This window comes from Gopherus evgoodei, chromosome 2 (genome assembly GCF_007399415.2).
Source record: "Gopherus evgoodei ecotype Sinaloan lineage chromosome 2, rGopEvg1_v1.p, whole genome shotgun sequence".
NCBI lineage: Eukaryota > Metazoa > Chordata > Testudines > Testudinidae > Gopherus > Gopherus evgoodei.
Window position 1 is genome coordinate 87714346 of NC_044323.1, and position 27397 is coordinate 87741742.

At 43.5% G+C, this 27397-nt stretch overlaps 1 protein-coding gene across 6 annotated transcripts in view; it reads left to right on the forward strand.

The window, feature by feature from the left end:
- The window catches only part of GOLGA4 (golgin A4), a 127356-nt gene that overhangs the window by 34746 nt on the left and 65213 nt on the right, over nt 1-27397 (forward strand). For 4 of the 6 annotated variants that reach the window (XM_030551297.1, XM_030551299.1, XM_030551303.1 and 1 more), the window contains 10 exons: nt 866-931; nt 2404-2718; nt 5040-5087; nt 6563-6619; nt 9638-9709; nt 10811-10909; nt 21616-21748; nt 23783-23970; nt 24777-24860; nt 25907-26054. In XM_030551297.1, the coding sequence (XP_030407157.1) occupies nt 866-931; nt 2404-2718; nt 5040-5087; nt 6563-6619; nt 9638-9709; nt 10811-10909; nt 21616-21748; nt 23783-23970; nt 24777-24860; nt 25907-26054 (1210 nt within the window). The remainder of the gene's footprint in view (nt 1-865; nt 932-2403; nt 2719-5039; nt 5088-6562; nt 6620-9637; nt 9710-10810; nt 10910-21615; nt 21749-23782; nt 23971-24776; nt 24861-25906; nt 26055-27397) is intronic. The other 2 variants (XM_030551300.1, XM_030551302.1) reach the window with 2 other exon arrangements.

Below are 27397 nucleotides of genomic sequence, written 5' to 3' on the forward strand. Positions count from 1 at the left end.
ACAAATGTTTGTGTTAAATTAATTTGGCTGCCTTGATTTAAAAATCCCTTTTATATAATTATAATGTTTCCATTATAATGTAATTCTTATTTTTTTGGCTTGGTTTAGATACATTGCAGTTCTTAGCCTGAAAGATCCTCACTTCCAGGTTTTAGCATGTTTACCACTTCAACCTGCATTGGTTTGAATACCAATGAAGTATTTGAATTTATTCAGGTCCAGAAGCTGCTGAACTCATGTAAACAGAGGAGGAAGAAAAAGAAATAATCTCTAAATTCTTCAATAAAAAATAATTTAAAAAATTGCTTTCTGTTGATGTTTCATTTGGAAGTGGAGGAGGAATGTTTACTTTAAAAATTTTTGCATACCATAACTTTTCTGAAAGTGTCATTTCTTTCTCTGTACTTATCAATACACTCAGAAGTTTATGACTATGAGGGATGGTAATACGGGTAATTGCTTACAATCCATGTGGTAATAGTGTAATACTTGTTACCAGTCATCACACTTTTCCTGCTATCATTTCCATTTGTTTTTGATACCTTTGTTAATGAATAAATATTACAAATGTAATCCCTGTGAGTAATTTAAGAAGAGACGTTGGCATTTGAAGTTCTCAGTGTATTAATCAGTGCACCAACAGCAGCTTTGTAGTTCTATATATTGCAGCAATTTGTTTTTTCAAAACTTAACATACTAGTTGCAGTTTGCATGAAGGCATTTAAAAAAAGAAAAAGTACTAATTATGTTTACTAAAAACATTTACAAAACCACAGAACATGGATGCTGTTTGTAACAAGTGGGTTTCTTTGTGCTTTATAATGTGTTCCTTTTCTTGTAATATTTTTATTTTCTTCCATCATAGAATGTATCTAAACAAACAACCCCCAAATCCACAGACAGCAATGGAAGTGAACCACCTTCCCCTCAGGTACTTTTTTCTGTAGCATTTTAATTTCATTAAAAATGCTGTTGACTAATTAGCCTATATTGATACATTCACGTGACTCAATATTAGAGTAGAAGTGGCCAAATACTTTGATGTATAAGTTACACAGTTCAGTGATTGCCCGTTAAGACTGATCAGCTTAATCTGTTGGATTGCTATTAATAAATGGTAATTTTGTGGGAAATGGAGATTTAGATGTCTGAAGCTGCATAAATCCCTCTTTCCTTTCCAGTGGGCCATTTTAGTAAAATGTGGTGACATGTGGGTAGGCCCCCTGTCTTATCCCAAATAGCATGGCTAGTTCAGTGTAACTGGGTATTACTTTCAGGCTTTTGTAAAAACAGATTGTGTTGCATGGATGCAAAGTGAGTTTCTACTGGAAGAGTATCAGAGGGGTAGCCATGTTAGTCTGGATCTGTAAAAGCAGCAGAGAGTCCTGTGGCACCTTATCGACTAACGGACGTATTGGAGCATGAGCTTTCGTGGGTGAATTCACCCACGAAAGCTCATGCCCCAATACGTCCGTTAGTCTATAAGGTGCCACAGGACTCTTTGCTGCTTCTACTGGAAGAAAAAGTTTTGGTAGGGTTAAAAAGAATTGTGGTAGAGTACTGCACACTTGAGCGTGCAGGATATGTTTAGTACCATTATAGAACTTCATTTGTATATTTCAGTAACTGTACACTTTTGCTGTGGAAAGTTCTATATTAGAACTAAGTATTTGAAGTGAGTATAAAGAGTTAAGACTATCAGAGAGTTAACCCATGGTTCTCAAACTTTTTTATTGGCGACCTCTTTTCACATAGCAAGCCTCTGAGTCTAACTCCCCGCCCTGAGTTAAAAACATTTTAAAATATATTTACCACCATTATAAATGCTGGATGCCAAGTGGGGTTGGGATGGAGGTTGATAGCTCATGAACCCCTCTCCCATGGAATAACCTCACGACCCCCTGAGGGGTCTTGACTCCCAGTTTGAGAATCCCTGGAGTAAACTATGCTTATTTACTGTAGAAGTACTTGTATAATAAACTTGCTATGTAGGTCATAGGAAACATACTTCAATATCTTTGAGATACATTTAATGACTTATAAAGCTGTTGTCAATATTGGCTTTTGCTTAACAATGTCTGTTTGACTTCTTGTGTAACTTAGGAGCAAACATGATATTTATGCAACAATTAGATTTTTGTTGTTAGCTGCTTTTAAAAAAACAAATTAATGATGATTAGAAAACCTGTTAAAATTATTGCTAGGATGCTATTAAGTTAAATTCTTTACCACAGAGGTCAGTACAGAGGGTTATTTCAAACTGTTTCACTAGATAAGTAGCTTTGTTTCAAATAAAAAGAAAAATCGCTATGAAGATAGTATTTAGGGTGTATATGTACCTGTATTTTTATTGATCTGATTTATCGAAGTGACAATGTAATCAATTCCCTTATATTTTTGCAGTTAAGTGACACTCAGACTTTTGCACAGAAACTCCAACTCCGGGTTCCTTCAATGGAATCTTTGTTTCGAAGTCCAGTAAAAGAATCCCTGTTCCGCTCTTCTTCTAAAGAGTCCCTGGTACGAACTTCTTCAAGGGAGTCATTAAATCGACTGGACTTTGACACCCCTGGTCCCACATTTGATCCACCATCTGATGTTGAAAGTGAGGCAGAAGAGTCACTGGGAAACGTGGACAGTCTCGGCAAAGAACAGCTTTTACAACGATTGCGTAGAATGGAACGTAGTTTAGGCAGCTACAGAGGAAAATATTCTGAGGTAAGTAAATGTTTGACTTTCCTGAAAGTGGGAGGGAAGAAAAGAGAGTGAAAAGGAGGCAGGAATGACAGGCTGAAAAAGTGGAAGAAAATTATCAGTTCACTATTCAATAGCTGTGTATTTGGGACCAGGGTCTGAATTAGTGGCTGGTAACTTGAAACGTATATTTTTTTTATTTCTAGATGAATTTGTATTTCTAGTTGAATTTTTTTTAATTTTGGTAATCTGTAGAACATTGAAATATTTAACTTCTCTTATTTACAAACAAAACTGTATTACTACCAACTGAGCTGGATTAGTTGGGGTCTCTTGAGTTATATGAAAAACATACTTGTGAAAGGTTTCCTGAGCTAAATATCATGTGGAATATAATTGAAATATTGCTCAAATCTGCAATTGTAATAGTGTTTCACAGTAAGTTTAGCATGGGATGCGGTTGCATGGCAGTAGATTGTACTTCTCAAGAAGAGCATTCAGAGGCAAAGTGCAAAAATGTATGTTTACATGTTCTGATTGATGTATTCCATGTACAACATACAAATGTTTGTTTCTATTTTGCCTCCATTGGTCTTTCATTTTAAATCACACCCTACAAAATTCTACTTAAAAGCAAACAAAATTTCCCTTGTTTATATTCAAGGACCATAGATGTCACAGTTTTCAATGAAAATTGATCACCTTCGTTTTCTAATGTTGCTCTGAAAAGCCATCCTTCCCCATTTTTTCTTTAAATATATTTTTTAATTTGGAATTGAACATTGCAAAGGTCTTTATGGTTCTCTGTGAATATAGATAGAATATAGAAATTCCTATGTAAATCTGGCTTCTGATGTGACAATGGAGTAAAAATATGTGCATATCTTTATTTTTATTGTTTCGTGTGTGTGCAGGAGACATCCTAGTCTCTCAACCCTATTGACCAAAGAGATTACCATTAGAATGAACAAAACAAATTGGACAAATTCATTTTCTCTCCTTTCACTAAGAATCTGAAGGCACAATTTTATACTTTTCAGTGTTTTCTAGATGATCACTGCAGTATTCACTGTGTTAATATACAATAAACTAAACTGTACCCATGTAAACCCAGTGATTTTTGTACAACTTTAAAGAAAGTGTTACTAAAGAGAAGGTTTTCTTCAGTGTCCTGATTTTGAGTATGGTCTATTAATTAGTTCCTAATTCGCTCTAAAAATCTGTTAGTTTATTCTGTGGAACAGATTTCCTTTTCTTCCTGAAACTGTTTTGTTGTTCAGGCATGTACATTGGGATTTCCATGCAGCTGCAATAATTATTTTTGTGCTTATAGTAATAAATAATTTAAAAGGGGAGCTTCGTGAGCTGCGTGTTCCCACAAAATCCTTGAATGGCTGTTGTCATAACTAAATGTGCTTTTAAAATATTATTGATCTCTTCTGTCTGAAGAGTTTTTTTTTTGGTTTGTTTTTTTCCCCTTAGACAGGACTATCACATGTGCTTAAAATTGCTAATTGCCCCACATTTTCTCCAGCATAGTATATTAGGATTTCATGTGGCATCTCAGATCTCTGGATGTACGCAAAGTTTTGGCTAAACAGAGTACTGTTTAACTAGTTTCGAAAGTTTATGCTCTGGCACCCGAGTGCCATTATGATATTGTAGGGCTGCCAGCTTTGCAAATGGTAGGGGAACATCCCCAGAGTTTAATTAAACTGAGTTGTGCTATTATTCATTAAGTCTTTGTCAATTTACAATGAGAACTTTGTCCATTTACAATCTTTTTGTCCACCAATTCTGCTGGGTGTATGTGAGGCGAATGGGAAGAAGTTCAGTGCTTCAGGAGCCTCTCTTTATAAGGATTATATACATTCTGTCTTGTACATCCTCATATTATAAATGAAATTTAGTCTATCTGGGGTTTAGAGGAGTACATAGAAGCACAGGGTAGTTTTTCAGGTGTGTAGCTTTTCAGCCATACTCCTTCCCCTCTTGACTGCCAGCATGAGACGTATTTTATCACCTGTGCTTAAAGGCTTTTCTCTAAGGGGACAAATAGTACATAGCATGCTGAGTAACCTTCCTGTTTTGTTTTTGCCATTCAGACTTTGAAACCTAAACACATTTTGTATTGGGAAAATATTTTATTAGAAAACATTCCCTTGCTGAGCTTTGGTATGTACTACCCAGAGGAGGAATGTTCATGAAAAAGGTATCTGTAGGGGCCTGCCTGGTGAAGTGACGAGTTTGAGAATTTAGTTAAAACTTTATAGTTTAAGCAAGTTAGATAATTCTGGTTAGAGCTGGACTTAATTAACCAATATGTTTGCTTTGTATATTTGTAGCTGGTCACTGCCTATCAGACTGTCCAGAGAGAGAAGAAAAAGCTACAGGTAAGAAGAGGTACAATTTTTCCTGTATTGCCTGAGCATGTTTCTGAATTTTAAAATGTTCTTCTCTTGCATAGTAAAATACGTAAGTTTTGTACTAGTAGTTAAAGAAAAAGAAGCCAGGCAAATGAATCTCTTTATTTTAAAAGAAACTTTCCTTTTTCTTTTGGCATCTTAAAAATAAGTCACACTAGCACTAAAATATTTTTAATACTAAGATTTCAGATTAGGGAATTTTTTGTGGTTCAGTCTTTTCTTCTGTAACAGTTCGGAATGTATTCTCTTTTTTATTTAAAAAAAGGCAAAAAAATAGCTCATGCTAAATAAATTGAATAGTCTGTAATAAATTTTCTACATAAGGTGATACTTGTGTGTGTCTTATATGCAGTATGGATTCCAGAATCACTTAATTTTGTAGTTTTTCTTTCACTATCACGTATACCACCACCACCTTTTCTTTAAAGTGTTGTAGGCAGAGTGCTTGTGTACTATGTGCTACGTTGGCTCTAAAGTCTCTCATGTCCCCGTGATTTCTGCAATGTCCTGTTGCTAAATTCTGTGCTAGTGTTAACACTTTGCAAAATCTTTCCAGAATGATTTCAATGAAATCTAAAAATGTATGTCCATTTCATTACTCTAATTTAGTATTGCCATAATTTTCTGTGTGAAAGGGACACAGTAATTATTTCACACACTTATATTTGCTATAGCAAAGGAATACCAGGTAAATGGACTCTAAAAGCCCCTTTGTTGCTTGCATATGAAGTAGCATTCACAGCTTTTTGAAACCCATGTAGCACGTACAAGAAAAGCAGGGGGGAAATGAAAAGGCATTTTGTCCTATGGGGAAAAAATACCCTTATGAAGGTGTAGGAGTGGCTAAACACATGGAACAGTAATTAAAAAAAACAAAGCAAAGAACAACTTTGACAAAAAGTAAACTTAAAGAAATCCCTTGGAGAAGGACTCGGAGGATGTAAAAAAGGGTAAGAAAACATACAGAAAGTGGAAAAATGAGAGTCCAGTGTTTCCTGGGGGAAATAAAGTAAAGTGAGCATTCTGAAAAGCTAGGGAATCAAATGAGAAAATATCATAATGTAAGGTTAAAAGTTAAATTCAAGTAATCATAAACAAAAATAGAAACCACAGGCTATAGGGGACTAAAAAGAGGCTATGTATTTTCAGTTGTGACTCTTCAGTTGGGGATGCTTGCTACACCTCTGTGTAGTTTGGCTTTTTTGTTTTTTTTAGTAGCCGCAGCCAGGATCAGGACATAAGGATTTTAAGGCTCTGTTTTATAATTTGCTAGTAACCCCTTTTGTACGAATACTTTGCCAAGGCAAGATAATGAGGCAGCTTGATTTGGAAGAGACATAAGTCCCCTATACTAAAGTAAAGTATCTGCAGCTTCAGTGTGAATACTTTAAGTAAAAATTTGAATTAACTTAAAAATATTCTGCTTATTCTTTTTTATTAAGGGTATATTAAGCCAGAGCCAGGATAAAGCACTTCGTAGAATTGGAGAATTACGAGAGGTAACTTCAGTTCATGGTTGAATATTTTTAAATTCATACAAAATACACTGATGATTTATCCTTTGATGTGCGGTTTTTTTAGTTTGTAGTAATTAACAAATTCTATAATACCACTGCCATAAACCTGGAATTCCCTTCACCATTTCTGTCCACTTTTTTTTGTAATATGTTCTTTCCTGTCTTGCTTATTTCCACATCAGCCACTACTGTCTTGATCTAGGATAAAGCACAGTTTCATAACATTGTGATAGAACTGTGTTTTCCTGTTTGCACTATTCCTCTTGTCCCTGCCCCAAATGAGTTATTACATGAATACCCCTAACTGTGACAGAAAACTGAGGCTAGCATGTGGTTCTTCGTGCAGCTTAGATGAAGCCTAACAGTGGATGAAGATTGGAAATTTGTGACTGCTTCAGTGGCTGGAAATGGGATTGCACATTTTAAAATACATTTTCCAAAGATGATCTGCAAATAATTTCAGAGAAATTTGTGACAAGATTTGCAGATCCCTATCTGTTTTAGACTCACTGTGCTTAGTTCTACTACAGGCATAAGCACTATAGAAATACCTAAAATCACTTTTAAGCAGACAACAGTTTTTTACAATAACTTAGTACTTTTCTGAGTTGAATTTCTGAGTTGAATTTCATAACTTTCTCATACAGTCTCTTTCCCACCTTGATGATTTTTGTAAAGTCATTTACTTTAACTTGTACTCATTATCCTACCTTTGGTATTGAGCAAAACCAAACAATGAGCAGAACCCAGTTCATGAAGAGGCATTACCTTGCTTTAATTTCTACCATATACGACTCTCTTCTTTAAATCTATGCCAGGGTTTTGAGTTATTTCTTGCTTACAAAAATATTTTTATCATGTAACATACAATAGAATTAAAATCAGGATGAGTGGACATAAATATGATTAACTGATCAAATTAAAACAGTCCTGTCCATTTGAAATCATGAACCTATACTGTTTATAGTTAAGTAGCATGTTAGGTAAGTTCATTGGCAAGTATGCCTCCTTTTAATTTAACTTACATGGTATTTACAGAGTGTATAGGAATCATGTCACAAGTTTAACAAATATCTGCAACCTGTTAGAGAGAGAGCAAGTTACACTGACTGTTTCAGAAAACCAAGTTAAAGATCCCTAATGAAATGCAATCAGAAATTGAAGCGACTTACCACACAGGTATTGGGGACCAGAGTGAGATGTCAACTATGCTTTCACACAGAAACATTAGTCTTCAATTTATACATGTTCCTAACTCTTCATACCAAGCTCCCACGGAAATCTAGTTGTGTTCTCCCCCCCCCCCCCCCATTCAGAACCAATCACCTTCACCTTAACTGCCATTCTGATGTAACTGGGTTCCACACAACTGCTTTGATCTTATTCTCACTTGTTGCTACAGCTCTCAACACTGTTGCTAAGATCCTTAAAATGTCATTGTATCAATCATTCTGATTTAGGAGATTTTAGGTGGTTAAACTCCTATGTTTTTTGCCAAACAGATGATCTAGAAGATTATTTAATAAAGATAAAAGGAGTTCCTTAGGCATAATCTCACTAAAATAAAGTGGCCATATTTAACATTCATTGGCAAGAAGGGGCTCACAGGTTTCCTTGTGTGCCAACCTTCTTTTAAACTATTTTTTGGTCTGTAATCACAAAGTGCTGTTCCTCAACAATGTGGGGTCTAATTCAGGTGAGCAGAGTTTGTAGAATTTTAATTGTAACTCTCTCAGTAATTTTGACTTATGATCAGATTCTGTATTGTATAGCAAATTTATGTTTTTACAGAAGATAAAGGGAGGTAACAAATTAGCTACCCCTTCCCTTATTAAAAAATTAAGTTAAATTTCCATGACAGTCGTCTTATAACTATCTGAAATGAAACATCCTCATTTAGGCATGACCCTTTTCCTATGGAAGTAAGAAAACTCCCTGTGCAATGGTTCAGGAATTGGGTGTCTTCTGAGAAATTTAGACAGATCTTTCCTTAAAAGATACTTTGGTTCTTATCATGCTTTTTGTAAAGATAATTTATTCAAAATCTGAGTACATCTTTACTGAAAACCATAGTCATATGCATAGCTTAAGACTGATGATAACCCTACACAAAGGTTACTAATTATGTAATACTGAATTTATTCAGTGTTTCCCTAATCTGCATCAAATTACATTTGCATCTCTGGAAAAGATTGTCTAAAACCAGCTCTTGAAAAAGTCAGAAATGAATAGGAAGCTGTCCGTTGGTCTAAGCCAGTGATGGTCAATTATTTTTTTGTTGCAGTCCCAATTTCTTGGTCAAGATACAGTCAAGGTCCAGAGAAAATAATAATAATAATAAAAAAAGATTTTGGAGTCCATTCAAAAGCATCTGGCAGTCCGTATTTGGCCCACAGTCTGCCTATTGACCTCCTCTGCTATAATCCATCAACTTTTGTAGAGTTTGATTCCTAACTTTCCAAAAAATAATCAAAGGTGTTACTAGTAATCTAGATATATTTCTTGTAAACAAAATTTGTTTTAAATAAGTGTCCTTTCTTAGAAAGAGTTGCCCCTTATTGTCTAGAAATGGAGGTGAAATTGAGTCTTCTCTGAGGATAAGTCCACAACATAACAATGCCCTGTAAATGAACACTTCCCTGCCTGCCTTTTCTGTTCTTTACCAATAATAATTTCAGGGCTTGCAGATACGGCAGAGGAACATTTTATCATCTGTAACTTATATCTGTAGCAGTAGAATTCTTTGGCATTTGTTGTCACCCTGAGCTTTTTTTTGGTCTTTGCCAGCTTGAAAGTATTGCAGGTGAGACTCTCAAATGCAGAAAACAGGTTAATCAATAGATAGTAAGAAATGTAAAGCAAAGCTAGGCTAAAAAAGTGAACTCAGTTGAATGGGAAGAGAAAGGAGCAGTCTGTGTCTTGGAACTCTCCCCTTAAACACAGTCCTCCTGTCTCTGCATGGCTTGTATGGTAAGCTCACAAAGATGCTATTCTTTATAGGCAGTTGCTGTTCTCAAAGCTGACATCAGGGAGGGAGGGTTCAGTTATGACATCTGGAGCTCATCCATGAAGGTAAGGGGTAAGCAGTAAGACTTAGAGCCTAAAAGTGAGGTTAACAGTGTCAAATGGGAATAAGAGGAGAGTGAGCAGTCAGTGCCCCAGGTCTTGCCCCAGCTTTTCTTGCTTTGTCTCCTGTCTCTGCATGTTTTGCACAAACCCAGACTTACAGGTGCAGTTCTCTTACAGATAAATGCTTTTCTCAAAATAGGCACCTGTGAAATGGTAGTAATTAGATTCAGTCCACCAGCTCTACCTGGTAAACTTACTTTAAAAATGTCTATATATAATCGGAGGTATATATGTTGATGAAAGTAACTTTTTAAAAACTAAAATCCTAGGAAATGATTTTCAGTGGATGCATGTTTAAATGCATTCATTTCTTATGTAGTGATTTACATAACTCTTTGGTGCAGGATCACTGATTATCATTTAGTATAGGTTAGTAGTCCATTATCTTAGTCCATTCAGGGACATGAATAGGTAGTACCAATATAGTTTTTAATGGCCAAATGTTGTTGACAAAGGCACTGTCATAATTAAAATTAGTTGGTGCTCTGTTAGCCTTCTCATCAGGGAGGCATAGGAGTGGAGACTGACTACAGTCTGCGTTAGAAATGGTAGTTCTCTGGTCAAAGTAGAAGAAATTGTTTAAGCAGTGAGGGAAACTTGATTTAATCTATGGATAAATTAAGGATTTTAGTCTCATGGGGCCTAGTCTTGTGAGGGCCATGTGTTCTCAACTTCAAAGGAATTGAAAATGTGCGGCAGCTTTCAGGACTGGCCCTGAAGTGATCCCATCACAAGCATTAACTCACTTAACTTTAAAGAGAGGAAAAAAACATGCTCTTACATCAGATCTTGTCTCTCTTATTAATTTTGAAGGGTGGTACTGTATGTGCAAGCAGATATGCTGAATATTTTATATACATGCTGTATTGTAATAACTTAACTTTGGTTCATATTCTGGACACAAAATTGCAGTCAAATTTAAATCAACAAAAATGTTAGTACATCTTTAAACATTGTATTGAGATTATTTCATCATAACATTTTAATTTAACTTTCAAACAAACTTTTCATTTTGCGTTGAAAACTTTTCTCTGTGTTCCTTAGGAACTCCAAATGGATCAACAAGCTAAGAAACATCTCCAGGAAGAATTTGATGCATCTTTAGAAGAAAAGGATCAACTTATTAGTGTCCTGCAGACTCAGGTAACATCACTGATCTAAGAAAGAGGCTCTTGAATCAGTTGGGAACAAAAGAGAAATGATCACCCTCTTTCCGAATACTGTAGTATACAAGGTTTTATAAAGAAATGGCATGGTTTCATTTCTTTAATGGTAGCGTTTAGCTCCACATGTCAGTGTCTTTTATAACAGATGATGTTTGTTACGTTTGTGGTCTGCAAAGCTTCTTGTACACATGTAGTATTGAAGAAATAATACTTAAGGATGTATACTACAGGTGATAAAGAGTAGCTTTGCAAAATCATTCACACAAGAAATGCATTTGTTTTCTCATGGCAAGTAAAATATCAGATCCATCATTATGGGGCTGGTGTGAGCAGATGTTCTTCAAGTCCTTGCTCATATCGATTCTAATTAGGTGTGCGCGTGCCGCGTGCAGGATCATCAGAAGATTTTTTTACCCCAGCAACACTCAGTGGGTTGGCTGAGGTGCCCTCTGGAGTGGCACCTTTACGGCGCCAGATATATACCCCAGCCGACCCAGCGCTCCCTCAGCTCCTTCTCACTGCCCATAATGGTTGTTGGAACTGTGGAGCGCAGCTTAGCTGAACTCCACCTCCCTAGCTTTTACTGTAGCATTCGTTTATAGTTGTCAATAGTTTTAAGTAGTAGTTATTACTTCTTTAGTAGTAGTTAATAGTTATTGTTCTTAGTGTAAATAGTAGTTGGAGGTAAGGGGCTTCTCCCCTTCCTTCCCTCCCGGTACCTGGGCTGATGCCTATGTCTCCATGCTCGGCCTGCCTTAAACCTATTCCTATGGGAGACCCCCACAACTCCTGTTTGAAGTGCCTGGGGGAATTCCATCAATCTGACAAGTGCCGCATTACTAAGGCATTCAAGCCTCAGGACTAAAAAGGAGCTGAACTGTCACCTGAAACAGTTCCTTATGGAAGCAGCACTTAGCCCGATGTCCTTGGCCCCACGCCAAAACCCAGCGCCGACTTCGTCGGTTCAGTGCGCGCCTGCGGCACCAGAAGTGTCAGTACCGCATCCGGACACCAGAATTCCAGCAGACTATACAGGACCTACCCTTTGATGGCCAGGGTCTGTTTTCAGAGAAGACAGTGCAGGCTTCAGAGTCTGAAGGACAACTGAGCCATCATGTGTTCACTGGGCATGCATACCCCGGTGATGCAACGTAGGCTCTTCCGACCCCAGCTGCAGCACATCTATCCCAACCCCCGGCCGAGACAGGACTTCTCTAGAAGATGCGGCAGGGGTGGTATGCAGAGACTGTCTGGTCTACAGACAGGCCAGAACCAGGGTCCCCCTAAACCATTGGCGGGGCCCAAACAAAAGTTTTGAAGGCGCTTCTGAGGGCGGAGCACCAGTCTTCTCCCAGGATCCTTCCCTGTCTTTCAACAATTCCTCTCTTGTTTCCTCCGTGCGTGGTCCCGTATAACATCAGACCACTGGGTCCTACGTACAGTAGAAAGTGGATACCGCCTTCAATTTGTCTCCCCACCCTCCCTTCCTGTCCCTCTTCAGGGACCCTTCTCACGAGCAACTCCTTCTGCAGGAGGCGCGAACACTCCTAGCTATCGGAGCTATAGAGGAGGTTCCAAGGGAACTGAGGAGCAGGGGGGTTTACTCATGTTATTTCCTAATCTCCAAGGCAAAGGGAGGGCTACGGCCCATCCTGGACCTGCGTGGACTCAACAAATTCATGGTAAGGTTGAAGTTCTTCTTCGAGTGATTGCTCATATCCATTCCAGTTAGGTGTACGCGCCGCGCGTGCACATTTGTCGGAAAACTTTTACCCTAGCAACTCAGTGGGCCGGCAGGTCGCCCCCTAGAGTGGCGCCACCATGGCGCTCCATATATACTCCTGCCGGCCCACCCGCTCCTCAGTTCCTTCTTACCGCCCGTGTCGGTCGTTGGAACAGTGGAGCGCGGCTTAGCTGACCTCCACTTCCCTAGCTACTCGTTTTCTCGTATATAATTATGCAGTTATAACCCTTTTATATATATATTTGTATGGTTATACGTGTTTTCTTTGCTAACATGGTTAGTTTAGTTAGCGGGGTTCAGGAAGTAGCCCCTTCCATGAGCCCAGTGCCGGAGCCATGCATGTCTCACCGGGTTTTAAAAGGGGCCCGGCCTGCCAGAAGCCGCTGCCGAAGAGAGATCTACATGACTCCTGTTTGAAGTGCCTCAGGGAATCACACTTGACAGATAAGTGCCCCATTTGCAAGGCTTTTAAGCCGAGAACAAAAAGGTGCGGGACTTTCACTTACCCCTCCACCTTGGGCGCCGAGCGATGTTCAAGCGGCGGGCAGAAGCGCCTCCTCGGCACCGGACCCCGCCGTTACTACCAAGGCCTTTCGGCACCGACCGTCGCCGGCACCGATGTCGACTCGGCACCGCTCCCTTCTTCCGAGGTCGAGAGAGCCTATGATTCCTGCTGGTGCCTGGCGGCTCCCCGGCACGCGCCGTGGTTGAGCCCCCTGCTCCCGCTGCTTCCGTGCCACCTGCATCGCAGCCAGAGAGCTCGCCTAAGTTGCGTTACCCGGCACCGACACCTGCAGAGGAACCGATGACTTCGGCTCCGTCGATTCCAGTCCCCCAGGACCACAGAATCCGGTGCCTGGCAGCTCCCCGGCTCGCGCCGTGGTAGAGCTTACTGCTCCTGCTGCTTCTGTGCCAACTGCACCACAGCTAGAGAGCTCGTCTAAGATGGCTCGCCCGGCACCGACGACGTCGGCACCGTCGATCCCGGTCCCACGAGGGCCGTAGAATCCGGTGCCTGACGGCTCCCCGGCGCGCGCCGTGGTTGAGCTACTGCTCCTGCTGCTTCCGTGCCAGCGGCACCGCAGCCAGAGGGCTCGTCTAAGTCGGATCGCCCGGCACCGGCACCTGCTGCGGCACCGATGACGTCGGCACCGTCGATCCCGGTCCCACAAGGGCCGTAGAATCCGGTGCCTGACGGCTCCCCGGCACGCGCCGTGGTTGAGCTACTGCTCCTGCTGCTTCCGTGCCAACGGCACCGCAGCCAGAGAGCTCGTCTACGTCGGATCGCCCGGCACCGACACCTGCTGCGGCACCGATGACGTCGGCACCGTCGATCCCGGTCCCGCAAGGGCCGTAGAATCCGGTGCCTGACGGCTCCCCGGCACGCGCCGTGGTTGAGCTCCTGCTCCGGCTGCTTCCATGCCAACGGCACCGCAGCCAGAGGGCTAGTCTAAGTCGGATTGCCCGGTACCGACGCCTCTGAGGCACCGACAACATCGGCACCGTCGATTCCAGTCCCACAAGGGCTATCGAATCCGGTGCCCGACGGCTCCCCGGCACGCGCCGTGGTTGAGCGTATTACTCCCACTGCTTCAGTGCTGACGGCACCACAGCCAGACAGCTTATCTAACTCGGTTCGCCCGGCACCGACACCTACCGAAGCTCTGATGACCTCGGTACCGTGGATCCCGGTCCCACGAGGGCCGTCGAATTCGGTGCCTGACAGCTCCCCAGTACGCACTGTGGTTGAGCCTGCTGTTCCCTTCACGCCGGAGATGTTACCAACGGCGAGGGCTCTCAGTGCCATGACAGAGTCAGTGCTGCCTGTCCCGGGCACCGCCGGTACGGGTAATACAGTCTCTTCAGAGGACTGTCCCCTGTCAGCACAGCAGAGCGGCACCGTTCATGATCACGGTCCCGCAGACACTCCAAGTCCTGTCGGCACGCCGGACACCACTGGCAGTCCCGGTGCTGTTTTCCTCGGTACTGGTCACACTCGCTGCACCGGTCGGTATCCCGTTCGCCGACCCGCTATCGGCACCGTTCCGACCTCTGGCACCGGGGCAGGTACCTTGACTCCTGTAGCCCTTCTCCGAGCCTCGAGATCTCGGTCGACCTCCCGACACCGTTCTGGTTGCGGGTCTGGATCTCGTTCCAGGTACCGATACGCCTCCCGATGCCGGTCCCCGGTGCCGAGTTGGGCAAGGTCCGAGTGAGTCAGAGACTCTGCCTGTGCCTTCTTTTAGTACCTCCATGGCCGTCCGGACACGCATCCGTGTCATCCCATATGCGCAGATTTTATGCTCAGGACCATGATCCTGATATGATGGCCAACGGGCGCCAGCCCTGAAGCAGAAAGAGGCTTGGCGAATGAACAGGCTTGGCCGCCAGGTGTACTCTGCAGGGGCCCTGCAGCTCGGGGTAGCAAAGCAACAAGCCTTGCTTAGCTGCGATAATTATAGCACCTGAGTGAAGGAGTTTCTCCCTCAAAACTTCCACCTGGAGTTCGCTGCCGTCTTGGAGGACGGGGGGAAAGAAGGTTCCCAGAGCGTCCCTCCAGGCCTCGTTGGACGCAGCAGACTCTGCGGCCGGCACTCTGGCCTTGAGTGTCGCCGTGAGGTGCATTTCATGGCTTCAGGTTTTAAACCTCCGGCCGGAGCTGCGGTATGCCATTCAGGATTTACCCTTTGTTGGTAAAGGCATCTTCGCGGCAGAGACAGCCCCAGACTGCGAAGTCTGGTGGGCAATAGGGTCCTAATGCGTCTCAGCATGTATACGCCAGCGACAAAACGCAGGCCTTTCTGGCCCCAGCCGCCATACTCTGTGCCTAGCCAGAGGCAGAACTCTGGCAAACGGCAGGGCCAAGGTGGTCGCAGACGAACGTCAGGACCCCTAAAGAGCCAAAGTCAAGGTCCCTCGCAATTACCACTGGGACCAAAGACGGACCTTCCAAGGTTCACCTGAGGGCGGTGTACCAGTCGCAGGACGGGATCCCGATCCCGCTTTCTCCTGGCATGGCCCCAGTTACTTTCAGATCGCTGGGTCCTGCGCACGATGGAGCATAGGTACCACCTTGAATTTGCTCCAGCCCTGTCCCACTTCAGCGGACGAAAGGGGTAAGGGGTTTTACCCCCGTTATGCCCTAGTCCCCCACTCGAACACAGGTCTCAGACCTTCTTGGTCCTGCACGGACTCAACCGGGTTAGGATAAGGTTGGAGTTCTGCATGGTATCCCTGGGAATCATTATTCCATCCTTGCCTCCTGGGGGCTACTGTGCCGCCCTGGATATGAAGCACGCGTACTTTCGCAATGCCATCTTCCCTCCGCACGGGAGATGCCTCCGCTCTATAGCCGACTGTCAATACTCCCGGTTTACGGCCATAGTCGCCGCCTACCGTCGCTGATGTCGGATATGCGTTTTTCCGTATCTGGACGATTCGCTTATCCACGGAGACTCTGAGACACAAACCACTCAGCGTGTGGGCATCGCCACGGTCTTATTCACAGGTCAAGGCCTGCTGTTTATTATAGAGCAATCCACTCTGGTCCCCACGCAGAGGTTGGGCTCCCTAGGGGCTATCCTGGTCTCCTACCTAGCTGGAGCCTGCTTATCGCAACTGAGATTTTAGGCGATGGCAACAATCATCTGAGGTCTGAAGGCTTTCCCAACGACCTCAGCTCGTTCTTGTCTCAGTCTCCTGGGTCCATGGTTGCCCGCAAGTTTGTAACCAAACACGCCAAGCTCCGCCTCCGTCCTCTCCAAGTCCGGCTCACTGCCCCTGACGGCGGACGCCTCATCTCTCTGCTCGAGTGTTCATAGTCACCTCTGAGCTTAAGGCCTTTGGTCTTCTAGGGAGCTGGCATTCCTCCTCAATGCCCCAAAAATTGAGAGTAGTCCGCCTGGCATGCCAGGGGTTCCAGCGGCAGCTGCGAGGCCGTTGTATCTCGGTGTTTACAGCCAACACAACGACCAGGTGCTTCATAAGTATTCAGGGGGGACATAGTCCCCCCCCCCTTTTTTGTCAGGAGGCCATCCATTTCCGGGTCTTTGGCATGGCCCACTCGATGGAGCTGGCGACGTCCTTTCTCCCAGGCGTTTGGAACGTCCTAACTCTTTGCCTCAGCAGGTCTTTCCTGCCTTACGAGTGATCACTCTGCCCCATGTGAGGCGTCCCGCTTTCCGGAAGTGGAGATGTTTCCTCACACAGACCTGTTCGCTCACCGCGAGAGCAGGAAATGCCAGGTGTTCTGCTCCTTCCAAGATCTCTCCTCGGAATCGATCTTGGACGCATTCCTGATGCCGTGGAAAGGCCAACTGCATTATGCCTTCCCACTGTTCCCACTGGTTCATTAGGTCCTGCTCAAACTGCGCAGGGGCAGAGCGTGCATCATCATCATGATCACTCCAGAATGGTCCAGGCAGCGCTGACATACCACGTTACTCGGCCTGTCAGCCCAGACCTCATCACTCAGGGCAACGACAGGCTTCGTCACTCGGACCTGCAGCCTCTTCGCCTCACGGTGGCTGCTGCGTACCTGAGTCGGGGTGACAGGCAGCCTTCCACCTGGTCGACGTACCGGGCCAGGTGGAAGCGTTTCTTTTACAGCTGCAATACGCTCGATCTTGCTCCTGCTGAGGTCTCGATCCCCTCTGTTTGGCCTGCCTCTGGCCTTCAGCGGCAGGACCTGGCGGTATCAGCGCTGAGGATACACTCGGCAGCCATCTCTACCTTCCAGCAGACTAAGATGGACGTTCAGTGTTCTCACGCTCTATGGGTTCGAGGTCCCTCAAGGGCTTGGAGCGCTTGCACCCTCGGGTGCGCCGCCCAGCCCCGACCTGGGACCTCAACCTAGTCTTGGCCAGACGGGTCTCTGAGATCAGAGCTCTTACGGGGGTTCCGCCGTACACTAGGTTTCACAATGACAAGGTGCAGTTATGACCGCACCCGGCTTTCCTCCCTAAGGTGGTTTTGGCTTTTCATGTTACCCACAGTTCAACGCAATGGGCACAACCGTTGCACTCCTTGGACATCTGTGGAGTGCTCGCATTATATTGTGCTGACAGAACCATTTCCTAAGGTGCCCCAGCTCTATCCCGGTAGCGGGCCAAAGGGAGGGCTTGCTTGTTCTCCTCTCAGAGGATCTCATCTGGGGTGATGGCGGACATCCCCACTTGTTATGATTTGGCTCATATTTCCCCAAGCCACATCAACGTGCATTCTACCAGGGCTCAGGCTTCATCTGCCGCCTTGCTGGCTCGTGTTTCTACCCACGAGATCTGTCGCGAAGCTCCATTGGTCCTCGGTCCATACCTTTGCTTCGCAGTATGCCCTGGTTCAGCAGTCAAGAGAGGCTGTAGCCTCTGGCTCAGCAGTTTTATTCTGCCACATTTCACTCCGACCCCACCGCCTTTGTAAGGCTTGGGATTCACCTAACTGGAATGGATATGAGCAATCACTCGAAGAAGAAAAGACGGTTACTCACCTTTGTAACTGTTGTTCTTCGAGATGTGTTGCTCATATCCATTCCACACCCGCCCTCCTTCCCCACTGTCGGAGTAGCCGGCAAGAAGGAACTGAGGAGCGGGTGGGCCGGCAGGAGTATATATGGAGCGCCATGGTGGCGCCACTCTAGGGGGCGACCTGCCGGCCCACTGAGTTGCTAGGGTAAAAGTTTTCCGACGAATGTGCACGCGCGGCGCGTACACCTAACTGGAATGGATATGAGCAACACATCTCGAAGAACAACAGTTACAAAGGTGAGTAACAGTCTTTTCTGCATGGTTTCCCTGGGGACCATTATTCCTTCCCTGAATCCTGGAGACTGGTATGCCCCCCTCGACATGAAGGATGTGTACTTCCACGTAGCAATTTACCCGCCGCACAGGCTTTTCCTTTGCTTTGTGGTCGACCAACAGCACTTCCAGTTTATCGTCCTTCCCTTCAGTCTATCCATGGCACCAGGGGTCTTTACAACGTATATTGCCATCGTAGCTGCCTCACTCTGTTGACATTGGATCCAAGTGTTTCCGTACCTCGACGACTGGCTCATTCGGGGCCACTCCGGGGACAATCTCATGAGCTTGTTCAGACAGCTGGACCTGGAACCAACTCAAAGAATAGTCTTCATCGGAGCAGTCCTAGATTCGAGACTCGCCCGTGTGTCTCTACCGCACTCACGCTTTCAGTCCTTTTGTGAGCATCATTTGCGGCCTCCAAGGCTTCCCAACAGTACGGATGTGCCTGGGTCTCCTGGGACACATGGCGTCTTGTACCTTCGTGACCAGACACGCCAGATTGCGTCCACTTCAGGCCTGGCTCTCAATTGTATACCACCCAGGCCAGGACAGCATGGGCACAGTGATCACAGTACCGCCAGTAGTCTTAACCTCCCTTGACTGGTGGCTGAACCCCAACTCAGTATGTTAAGGGGTACCATTCCATGCCCCACAACCCTCCCTGGCCCTAACGACGGATGCATCATCTTTGGGTTGGGGCGCTCAACTTGCGAACCTTCACACACAGGGCCTTTGGTCCACACAAGAGAGATCCCTGCACATCAGTGTATGGGAGAGCAGTGCGCCTGGCTTGTCAAGTGTTCCACAAGCACCTTCAGGGCCATTGTGTTGCAGTTTTCACAGACAACACAACGGCCATGTTTTATATCAACAAACAAGGGGGAGCACAATCATCCCTGCCCTGTCAGAAAGCCATTCACCTATGGGAATTCTGCATAGCCCACTCAATCCACCTGGTGGTGTCATTTCTCCATGGAGTCCAGAATACCTTAGCAGACCACCTGAGCAGATCGTTTCAGGCTCACGAGTGGTCAGTTTGCCCAGACGTCATCCACTTTGTCTTCCAGAAGTGAGGGTTTCCCCAGATAGACCTATTCACCTCTCGCGAGAATCGGAAGTGCCAAGTGTTCTGCTCTCTCCAGGGACGCTCCCCGGTTCCCTGTCGGATGCCTTCCTAATACTGTGGATACACCACCTGTATTACTTCTGTCCTCCATTTCCATTAGTCCACATGGTCCTGCTCAAGTTGCGCAGGGACAGAGCCTGCTTAATTTTGGTTGCCCTGGTGTGGCCCAGGCAGCACTGGTATACCACTCTCCTAGATCTGTCGGTGATCACTCCAATTCCCCTTCTGTTGTGGCCGGACTTGATTACTCAGGAACACGGATGACTCTGCCATCCCGACCTGCAATCCCTCCACCTCACAGTGTGGATGCTGCATGGCTAACACAATTTGAGCTATGTTGCTCCCGCTCGGTACAGCAGGTCCTTTTGGGTAGCAGAAAGCCCTCTACCAGGTCCACGGATTTGGCCAAGTGAAAGCGTTTTTCCTGCTGATGTGCTCTGAGCAATACTGCCCCCCTGGAGGCACCAATACCTACCATCTTAGACTACCTCTTGTTCTTGAAACAGCAGGGCCTGGCAGTTTCATCCATCAGAGTACACCTATCAGCAATTTCAGCCTTCCACCCGGGTGAAAATGGGCGCTTGGTCTTCTCTAATCTCATGGTCATCAGGTTCCTCAAGGGATTAGAATGTCTGTATCCGCCAATTCGGCATCCGGCCCGTATCTGGTCCTATCCAGACTCATGGGTGCCCTGTTTGAGCCGATGGTCACCTGCTCACTCCTATACCTTTCCTCGAAGACAGCCTTCCTCATAGTTATCACCTCGGTGAGGTGTGTCTGAGCTTAGAGCCGTCACATCGGAACCACTGTATACGGTATTCCATAATGACAAGGTACAGTTGCGACCACACCCTGCCTTCCTTCCTAAGGTGGTGTCTGCCTTCCATATCAACCAAGACATCTTCCTCCAGGTCTTCTATTGGAAGCCACACGCTTCTCGACGGGACCAACAGCTGCACTCTCTAGACGTTCGTAGGGCCCTCGCCTTTTACATTGAACAAACAAAACCTTTTAGGAAGACAACCCGCTGTTCATAGCTGTGGCAGACTGGATGAAGAGCCTTCCATTCTCCAGCCAGCACATCTCGTCCTGGATCACATCATGCATCAGTGCGTGCTATGACTTGGCTGGTGTCCCAACTACACACCTTACTGCTCACTCCACTCAGGCTCAAGCTTCATCCTCAGCTGGTGTCCCAACTACACACCTTGCTGCCCGCTCCACTCTGGCTCAAGCTTCATCCTCAGCTTTCCTTGCTTATGTACCCATATAGGACATATGTAGGGCAGCAACTTGGTCATCGGTTCATACCTTTGCTACTCACTATGCAATAGTCCAGCAGTCAAGGGGTGACGCAGCATTTGGCTCAGCAGTTCTGCACTCCGCAACATCTTACTCTGACCCCACCGCCTAGGTAAGGCTTGGGAGTCACCTACTTGGAATCGATATGAGCAAGCACTTGAAGAAGAAAAGACAGTTACTCACCTTTTTAACTGTTCTTCAAGATGTGTTGCTCATATCCATTCCAAACCCAGACAAGAAGGAACTAAGGGGGCACTGGGTCAGCTGGGGTATATATCTGGTGCCATAAAGGTGCCACTCCAGGGAGTTCCACAGCCGACCCACCAAGTTTTGCTAGGGTAAAAATTCTCCGACAATCGTGCACATGGCACGCACACACCTAATTGGAATGGATATGAGCAACACATCTTGAAGAACAACAATTACAAAGGCGAGTAACCATCTTTTAGGGTGATAAGTATTTTCACAACACTTATGCAAAGATATTTAACAAATGTGCCATTTTGCTTCACCACCTGTAAGAATGATAGTGTTTGTATGAATGGAGAAAAAACAATGATTATTGTGAAATCTTATCAAAGAGAATTTGCCTTTCTGTGGTATGGAGATACCAATTTGATTAAAGCTTCTTTCCATTTTGAAAGAAAAACATGTAAGAATGTATATGTATCATAATATTGCTTCATTTTTAACAAAATGGATATTTTATTTAGGTATCTTTGCTAAAACAGCGATTACAAAATGGCCAGATAAGCACTGAATTACCTGAGACAAATACTGAAACTGAACCACAAAGTCCAGCAAAAGAAATCAGTGCAGAAAATGTTTTGGAGCCAGGAGGTACTGGTAGGTGTTTTTCAGAGAAATTTTGGAGACAGTGGGGCCAAAAGGATAATGCGGTTGTGACAAAGTATCAGCAAGCGCAGCTTAGGCTAATGTAATAAAAAAAATGCTTTCCAGAGGAAGACAGTATGCCTCAAAATATGGCAGCTAAGAAGCTTGAGGGAGTACAGAGGAGTAAAGTCTCAGGTTCAGACATGTTACTTGTCAGTCATAGAAACTCTGAGAAACTGTACAGCTGAAGTCATGTGTAGCCCGATTAATCCAAACTGCCTCATACCATAGTAGAAATTGCCTCATATCATAGTAGTTCATCCATTTGGTTTACTGTGATTTTTATAAAGCAGCAAAGAGTCCTGTGGCACCTTATAGGCTAAAGTGGGTATTCACCCACGAACACTCATGCTTCAAAATGTCTTAGTCTATAAGGTGCCACAGGACTCTTTGCTGCTTTTACAGATCCAGACTAACACAGCTACCCCTCTGATATGTGATTTTTATGGTATTGTTCTTGGATAAGTTTGGCCCCAGGCTTTTCTTTCTTGGCCTTTTGACTTCAGAAGGGACTGTTTCCCCTGGGTTGCATTTGACCTGCTTTTGAGGAGTGTGTCAATGGTTGTACAGGTTCCTTAAGTTCCTGATCCGACTTGGCTTCTTAAAACATTATTAATAGGCCGTTGTTAACAGAGGGAGAGTGCTGCCCATCCTTATTGTGTTGAGGACTTCTTTCTGGAATCCATCAAGGAACCCTTTCTGGGATTCTGGAATGGTTGCCAGTTACTACCCTATGTCATTTCTCCGCTTCCTGAGGAAGGTGAAAAATTATACTGATTTATCTTGCTGCCCAGGTTCACGAATGATCTCCTGGCTTGTTTTTTCTGAACCTCTCATCTGCTTTTGAAATGATTGCCCCAGCTTGTAACTTTTGTGACCAAAAGACTTCACTGCTATTTTGGTTTTTATTTTCTTTAAAAATTCCCTTGAGTAATACTGCCAGCTAGATTCTTTTGAGCTACATCATACTCCACCCTGAGAAAACAGGAGTCTGGTTGGTTGGAGCTAGAGAGAAGTCTACCACGTGAAGTGGTGTGTGTTAAGGATATTCTACTTGAGGCAACAGGTCAGATTAAGAATCTTGGTGTCATTGAATCACACCATTTGCATAAGAAATCTTATTGGATGTGGCACAAATATTTTTTGAACTGTGCAATTTGTGTAAGGTTTGCACCTTTAAAAATCAAAATGTGACAGAGGTGGTCTCAATGAGCCTTGTGGTCTCAAGAGCATTGTTGTTCCTTTTTCCTCCATTTTTGGTGAATCATACCTCTCAAATTAGTTAATTGTTTAAAACATCTTGTTAAAAGTTAATTATTACATATTATTTTAAAATATTTTTATTATGTTAAGGTCTCAGGAGCCTTTGTGGAGGGCTGCTTTAAAAATAAAGATGTGGTTTAATTATGAATGTGGTGTGTAAGGTTTTGTTTGTTCGATTCTATATAATGAAGGTGCACTCAGCTTGACTCTGTGCACTTATTACAGTCAATGAAAGAATCTTCACATTTGTCTGATCCAGAATTAGTCCTCATTGTCAAGTGGAAAACTGGAAAAGAGCTTTGAGGAAAAGACTATTTGCCATTTTGTGTTTATATGCACATTTATGGTTGGATCTTGAAAGCATTCAAGTTTTGTAGATGGCTAAAAGTAACTCCAAATTCAATTGTAATGTTGCTGATTTGGGGGGGGGGGTGTTTTGTTTTTGTTGTTGTTGTTGTTTTTTTGCAAATGTACTCTCCTCTGGCACTCCCAAAGGAGTAAACAGTTTAATTTCTGTTTATAGTTAAAAATCACTGTTGCTGCTTTTAGGTGCATTATGCTGCTTCATTTGCTTTCCCTGTTGTCTGTCTGTCTATCCAAAACTTCTGTCTAGGTAGTCAGTCATTTTAGTATTATTACAAGGAGTCTTGACATGAGGGTATGATAAAAGATCTGTGTTTTGAAAAAGTAGTGCTTGTAGTAATGGGGTTATGTTGTCTGTAGAGGGTGATGGAGATTCTGCAAAAACACTAGAAACTCTGATTAAGAGAGTGAAACGTCAAGAGAACTTGCTTCAGCGATGTAAAGAGATGATTCGATCGCACAAGGAACGCTCTGCACAGCTCACCAATGAGAAAGAAGCGCTGCAGGAACAACTAGAAGAGAGACTTCAGGAATTAGAGAAAATGAAGGTATGGTGAAATCCCTAACTCTTGATAGATATCAGCTAATGTAGTGCAAGAATTCTGGTATCATTTAATTAATTTACACAGCTCTTCTGATATGGCAGGGGTCATTAAACTGATTAATACAAAATACTGTGTGGCAGCTGTGCCAAGCTGCCACAGGAAACAAAGATGTAACTGCACAATATTGCTTGCAACACTACTATTGTAGTATATGCTAATAATAATTCTACATTTTTCATCTGATATCAAACACTTTACAAAATAAATAAGTCTTACAGGACTCCTTTAAGGAAAAATCAGTCTGCAGCTAGTGAAGGATCCCATGCTTGCAGCCCAGCCTCCTGTTCTTACCTCCCAGTGGCTGCTTCTGGCATCATCCACTGCGCTTCTGCCCCCTCCCTGTAGAATGCTCATCTCCCATCTTTGTGGAAGGCAGCTGTAATGTTGCCTTCTTCAGACCCACTTATGAGCCTTGGGATGGAGGTGGGGCTGGCATGTCTGGGGTGGGTTTGCATCATGTGGCTCTGCAGATATTCTGGGCAACACTGCCACCCACAGGATAGCCTCGGGAAGCTGCCATCGTTTTAGACCACTCCTCAGAGATGTTTAAACTACAATAGGGACTGGCGAGTACCTTGCCCTGGCTTCTGAGTTGTGATGGACTGCGTGTAAACACAGCACAAAATCTAGTTTCTTCTCTGCCTCACATTTAGGGACTTTTGCTTACATTATCCAAACTTGAGAAAGAGGAAACTTTTTCTTATTGATGGGAATGCTTTAGCTCTTTTTCATCTCTTGTGGTTTTTCAGGAACTTCACATGACTGAGAAAACTAAACTAATTACTCAATTGCGCGATGCAAAGAATTTGATTGAGCAGCTAGAACAAGATAAGGTAAATAAGACGGTGTTTTTCTTTAAACTTTCAGTATGGCTAGCACATGATCATTTTGGGATACAATTTATACAAGCTCAAACTGTCTGACCTCTATTTCTAGTTCTGTTACAACTGTTATTAGAAGTGGTTTGGTTTTATTTTACATTCCAGATTCATAGTGTTAAACTGTAGTTAGAAGGCTGTATTTTGTAAATGCTTTGGTAGTTCAGATTTGATGTTGCAAGAATATTTAGAGTTGATTGGGACATGTTTTTAAAAGACAGTATAGTGATTAGTAGTCTAGGTGAATTTCTAACTAATAGTCATAACTAGGTTACGAGAAAAATAGTATCTAAATGTAATTTGGAAATGTCCATATATGGTAAAAAGTGATCAGAGACGTAATAATACCCATCATGTGTTTGAGAGAGGAAGAGTTTTAATGGCTTCTATTTTATATAGGTTCTTACACTGCACTCGTCACCTTAATATCTAAGTGCCTTCCAATACTGTATTAAGCATTGTGACTTAATATCTTTCACGTTTTTGTTTTCTCATTCTTTCCCTAGAACAGGGATCGGCAGCCTTTGGACCGGTTTGTTTACCTGCCGCATCCACAGGTTCGGCTGATCGCAGCTCCCACTGACCGCGGTTCGTCGCTCCAGACCAAAGGGGGCGGCGGGAAGCAGCATGGGCCGAGGAGTGTGCTGGCCGCGGCTTCCCACAGCCCCCATTGGCCTGGAGCAGCGAACTGCGGCCAGTGGGAGCAGCAAGCAGCTGAACCTGCAGACGCAGCAGGTAAACAAACTAGCCCGGCCCTGGCAAGCCACGTGCCAAAGGTTGTCGATCCCTGCCCTAGAGGAAGATGTATGCAGTGGTATGCTTTGGGTTTTTATATAAACACACATATGATCTGCTATATGTTGGTTAGAGAATACAAGGTCTAAGAACAGAAGGTGGTGAGGTTTGTGATGATCCTTATGGATTGTGTCCTGGTGTGTAGTTGTTTTTGGCATATGCTATGTATTTATGTATTAGTCTCACCTGAAGCATTTCTTGTCTAGGGCATGGTAATAGCAGAGACAAAACGACAAATGCATGAAACAATGGAAATGAAGGAAGAGGAAATTGCTCAACTGCGTGCTCATATCAAGCAGATAACTACCCAAGGCGAGGAGTTACGAGAACAGAAAGAAAAATCTGAAAAAGCTGGTAAGAAATTCTGGAGGTTATTGGCTTTTATGTTTGAATGGAAAAAAGCTTCGGCATGGTCTGTCTGCACTCTGTCATCAGCCATCTCATCTTGGTATTAAAACAATTCCCTGTCCTGCTAGTGTTCCTCTACCATCTCCTACTAACATCGCTGCTATGTAGGAGAAGCAAGTTCAATTTAGTCTCTGCCTCCCCAGATAACTAGAGGTTAAGAACATTTTATATTTTCTTTAATATCCGCATTCACTAATCCAGTGATGAAATATTGCTGAATGACAACCATACCTATCCCTCTCTGAACAAGGGAAGATTGCTGTGATTTGGTGGGTTTGTATAGTTTTCAGCAGAGAAAATTGGAGGGGAAAAATATTAGTGCATTTTTGTCAGAAGCATAGTACGTATTTTCTGTATCCTCAACCATAGGAGAGAATGGGAATGGAGTGGGGAAGAGGATGAAACAAGTTAGGCGTTTACATTTTAGGGGAAAACCGATGACTGTGCCTCAGAGTATTAATATCATAAACATCCACTAATTTATTTATAGCTGAACATAAACACAAAGCATAATTTATTTGTTCCAGGCTTTGAATTGTTTTGTAATATAAATACATGTATCAGTTTTCTTTACAAGAAAATGGTTAACCTACTAAATGTGTGTGCTAATGTAGAACTATTTTAACAGGACAAACTATATTCCTTGGAAAACAAAATGCAACCTTGTACAGCACAGCTTATAGAAGGTTTAGTTTTATTTGCATTCAATTTGCTTTCATACGAATTTTGAGAAACCTCACCTGAAAGTTGCTTTTAATGCAGCTATTAAAAAATGAATAGTTTAATTTGCATAAAATGCACATTACAAATGTGTTTTGTTGCTAAGCTCTAATGAGAAGTTCACATTCAGAAATTTTATTGCAGTTCACTTTATATCTAGGTAAAATTAAAACAGAACTTTACACTATAAAGGTGGATTTACAATATGAATAAATCATGTACATTCTGAGTAATGCAAAGAAACTGACGAGCATGTAAAGCCAGAAAAGGTAAACAAAAAAGAAATATAATTGCATAGATGGTCTATTAGAAAACCTTCTGAAAACTTGTGAAAACACCAAACATCTGGCTTAGAAAACCGACTTTTCCAGTTGATAGTGGGTTTTGGTTTTTTTAGCTTTATAATAACCAGATTTCAAAACTAAGCAAATATTAGCTTCAGGGTTTTATAAAATTAGCCTCTGATAATGTTCTTCAGAGACTGTAATGTTTAATTTGTAGTATTTGCTTTCAATAATGTTTCTTTAAAAATAAGTGCATACAGGTTAGTTGTTAGTATTTTAACTTCT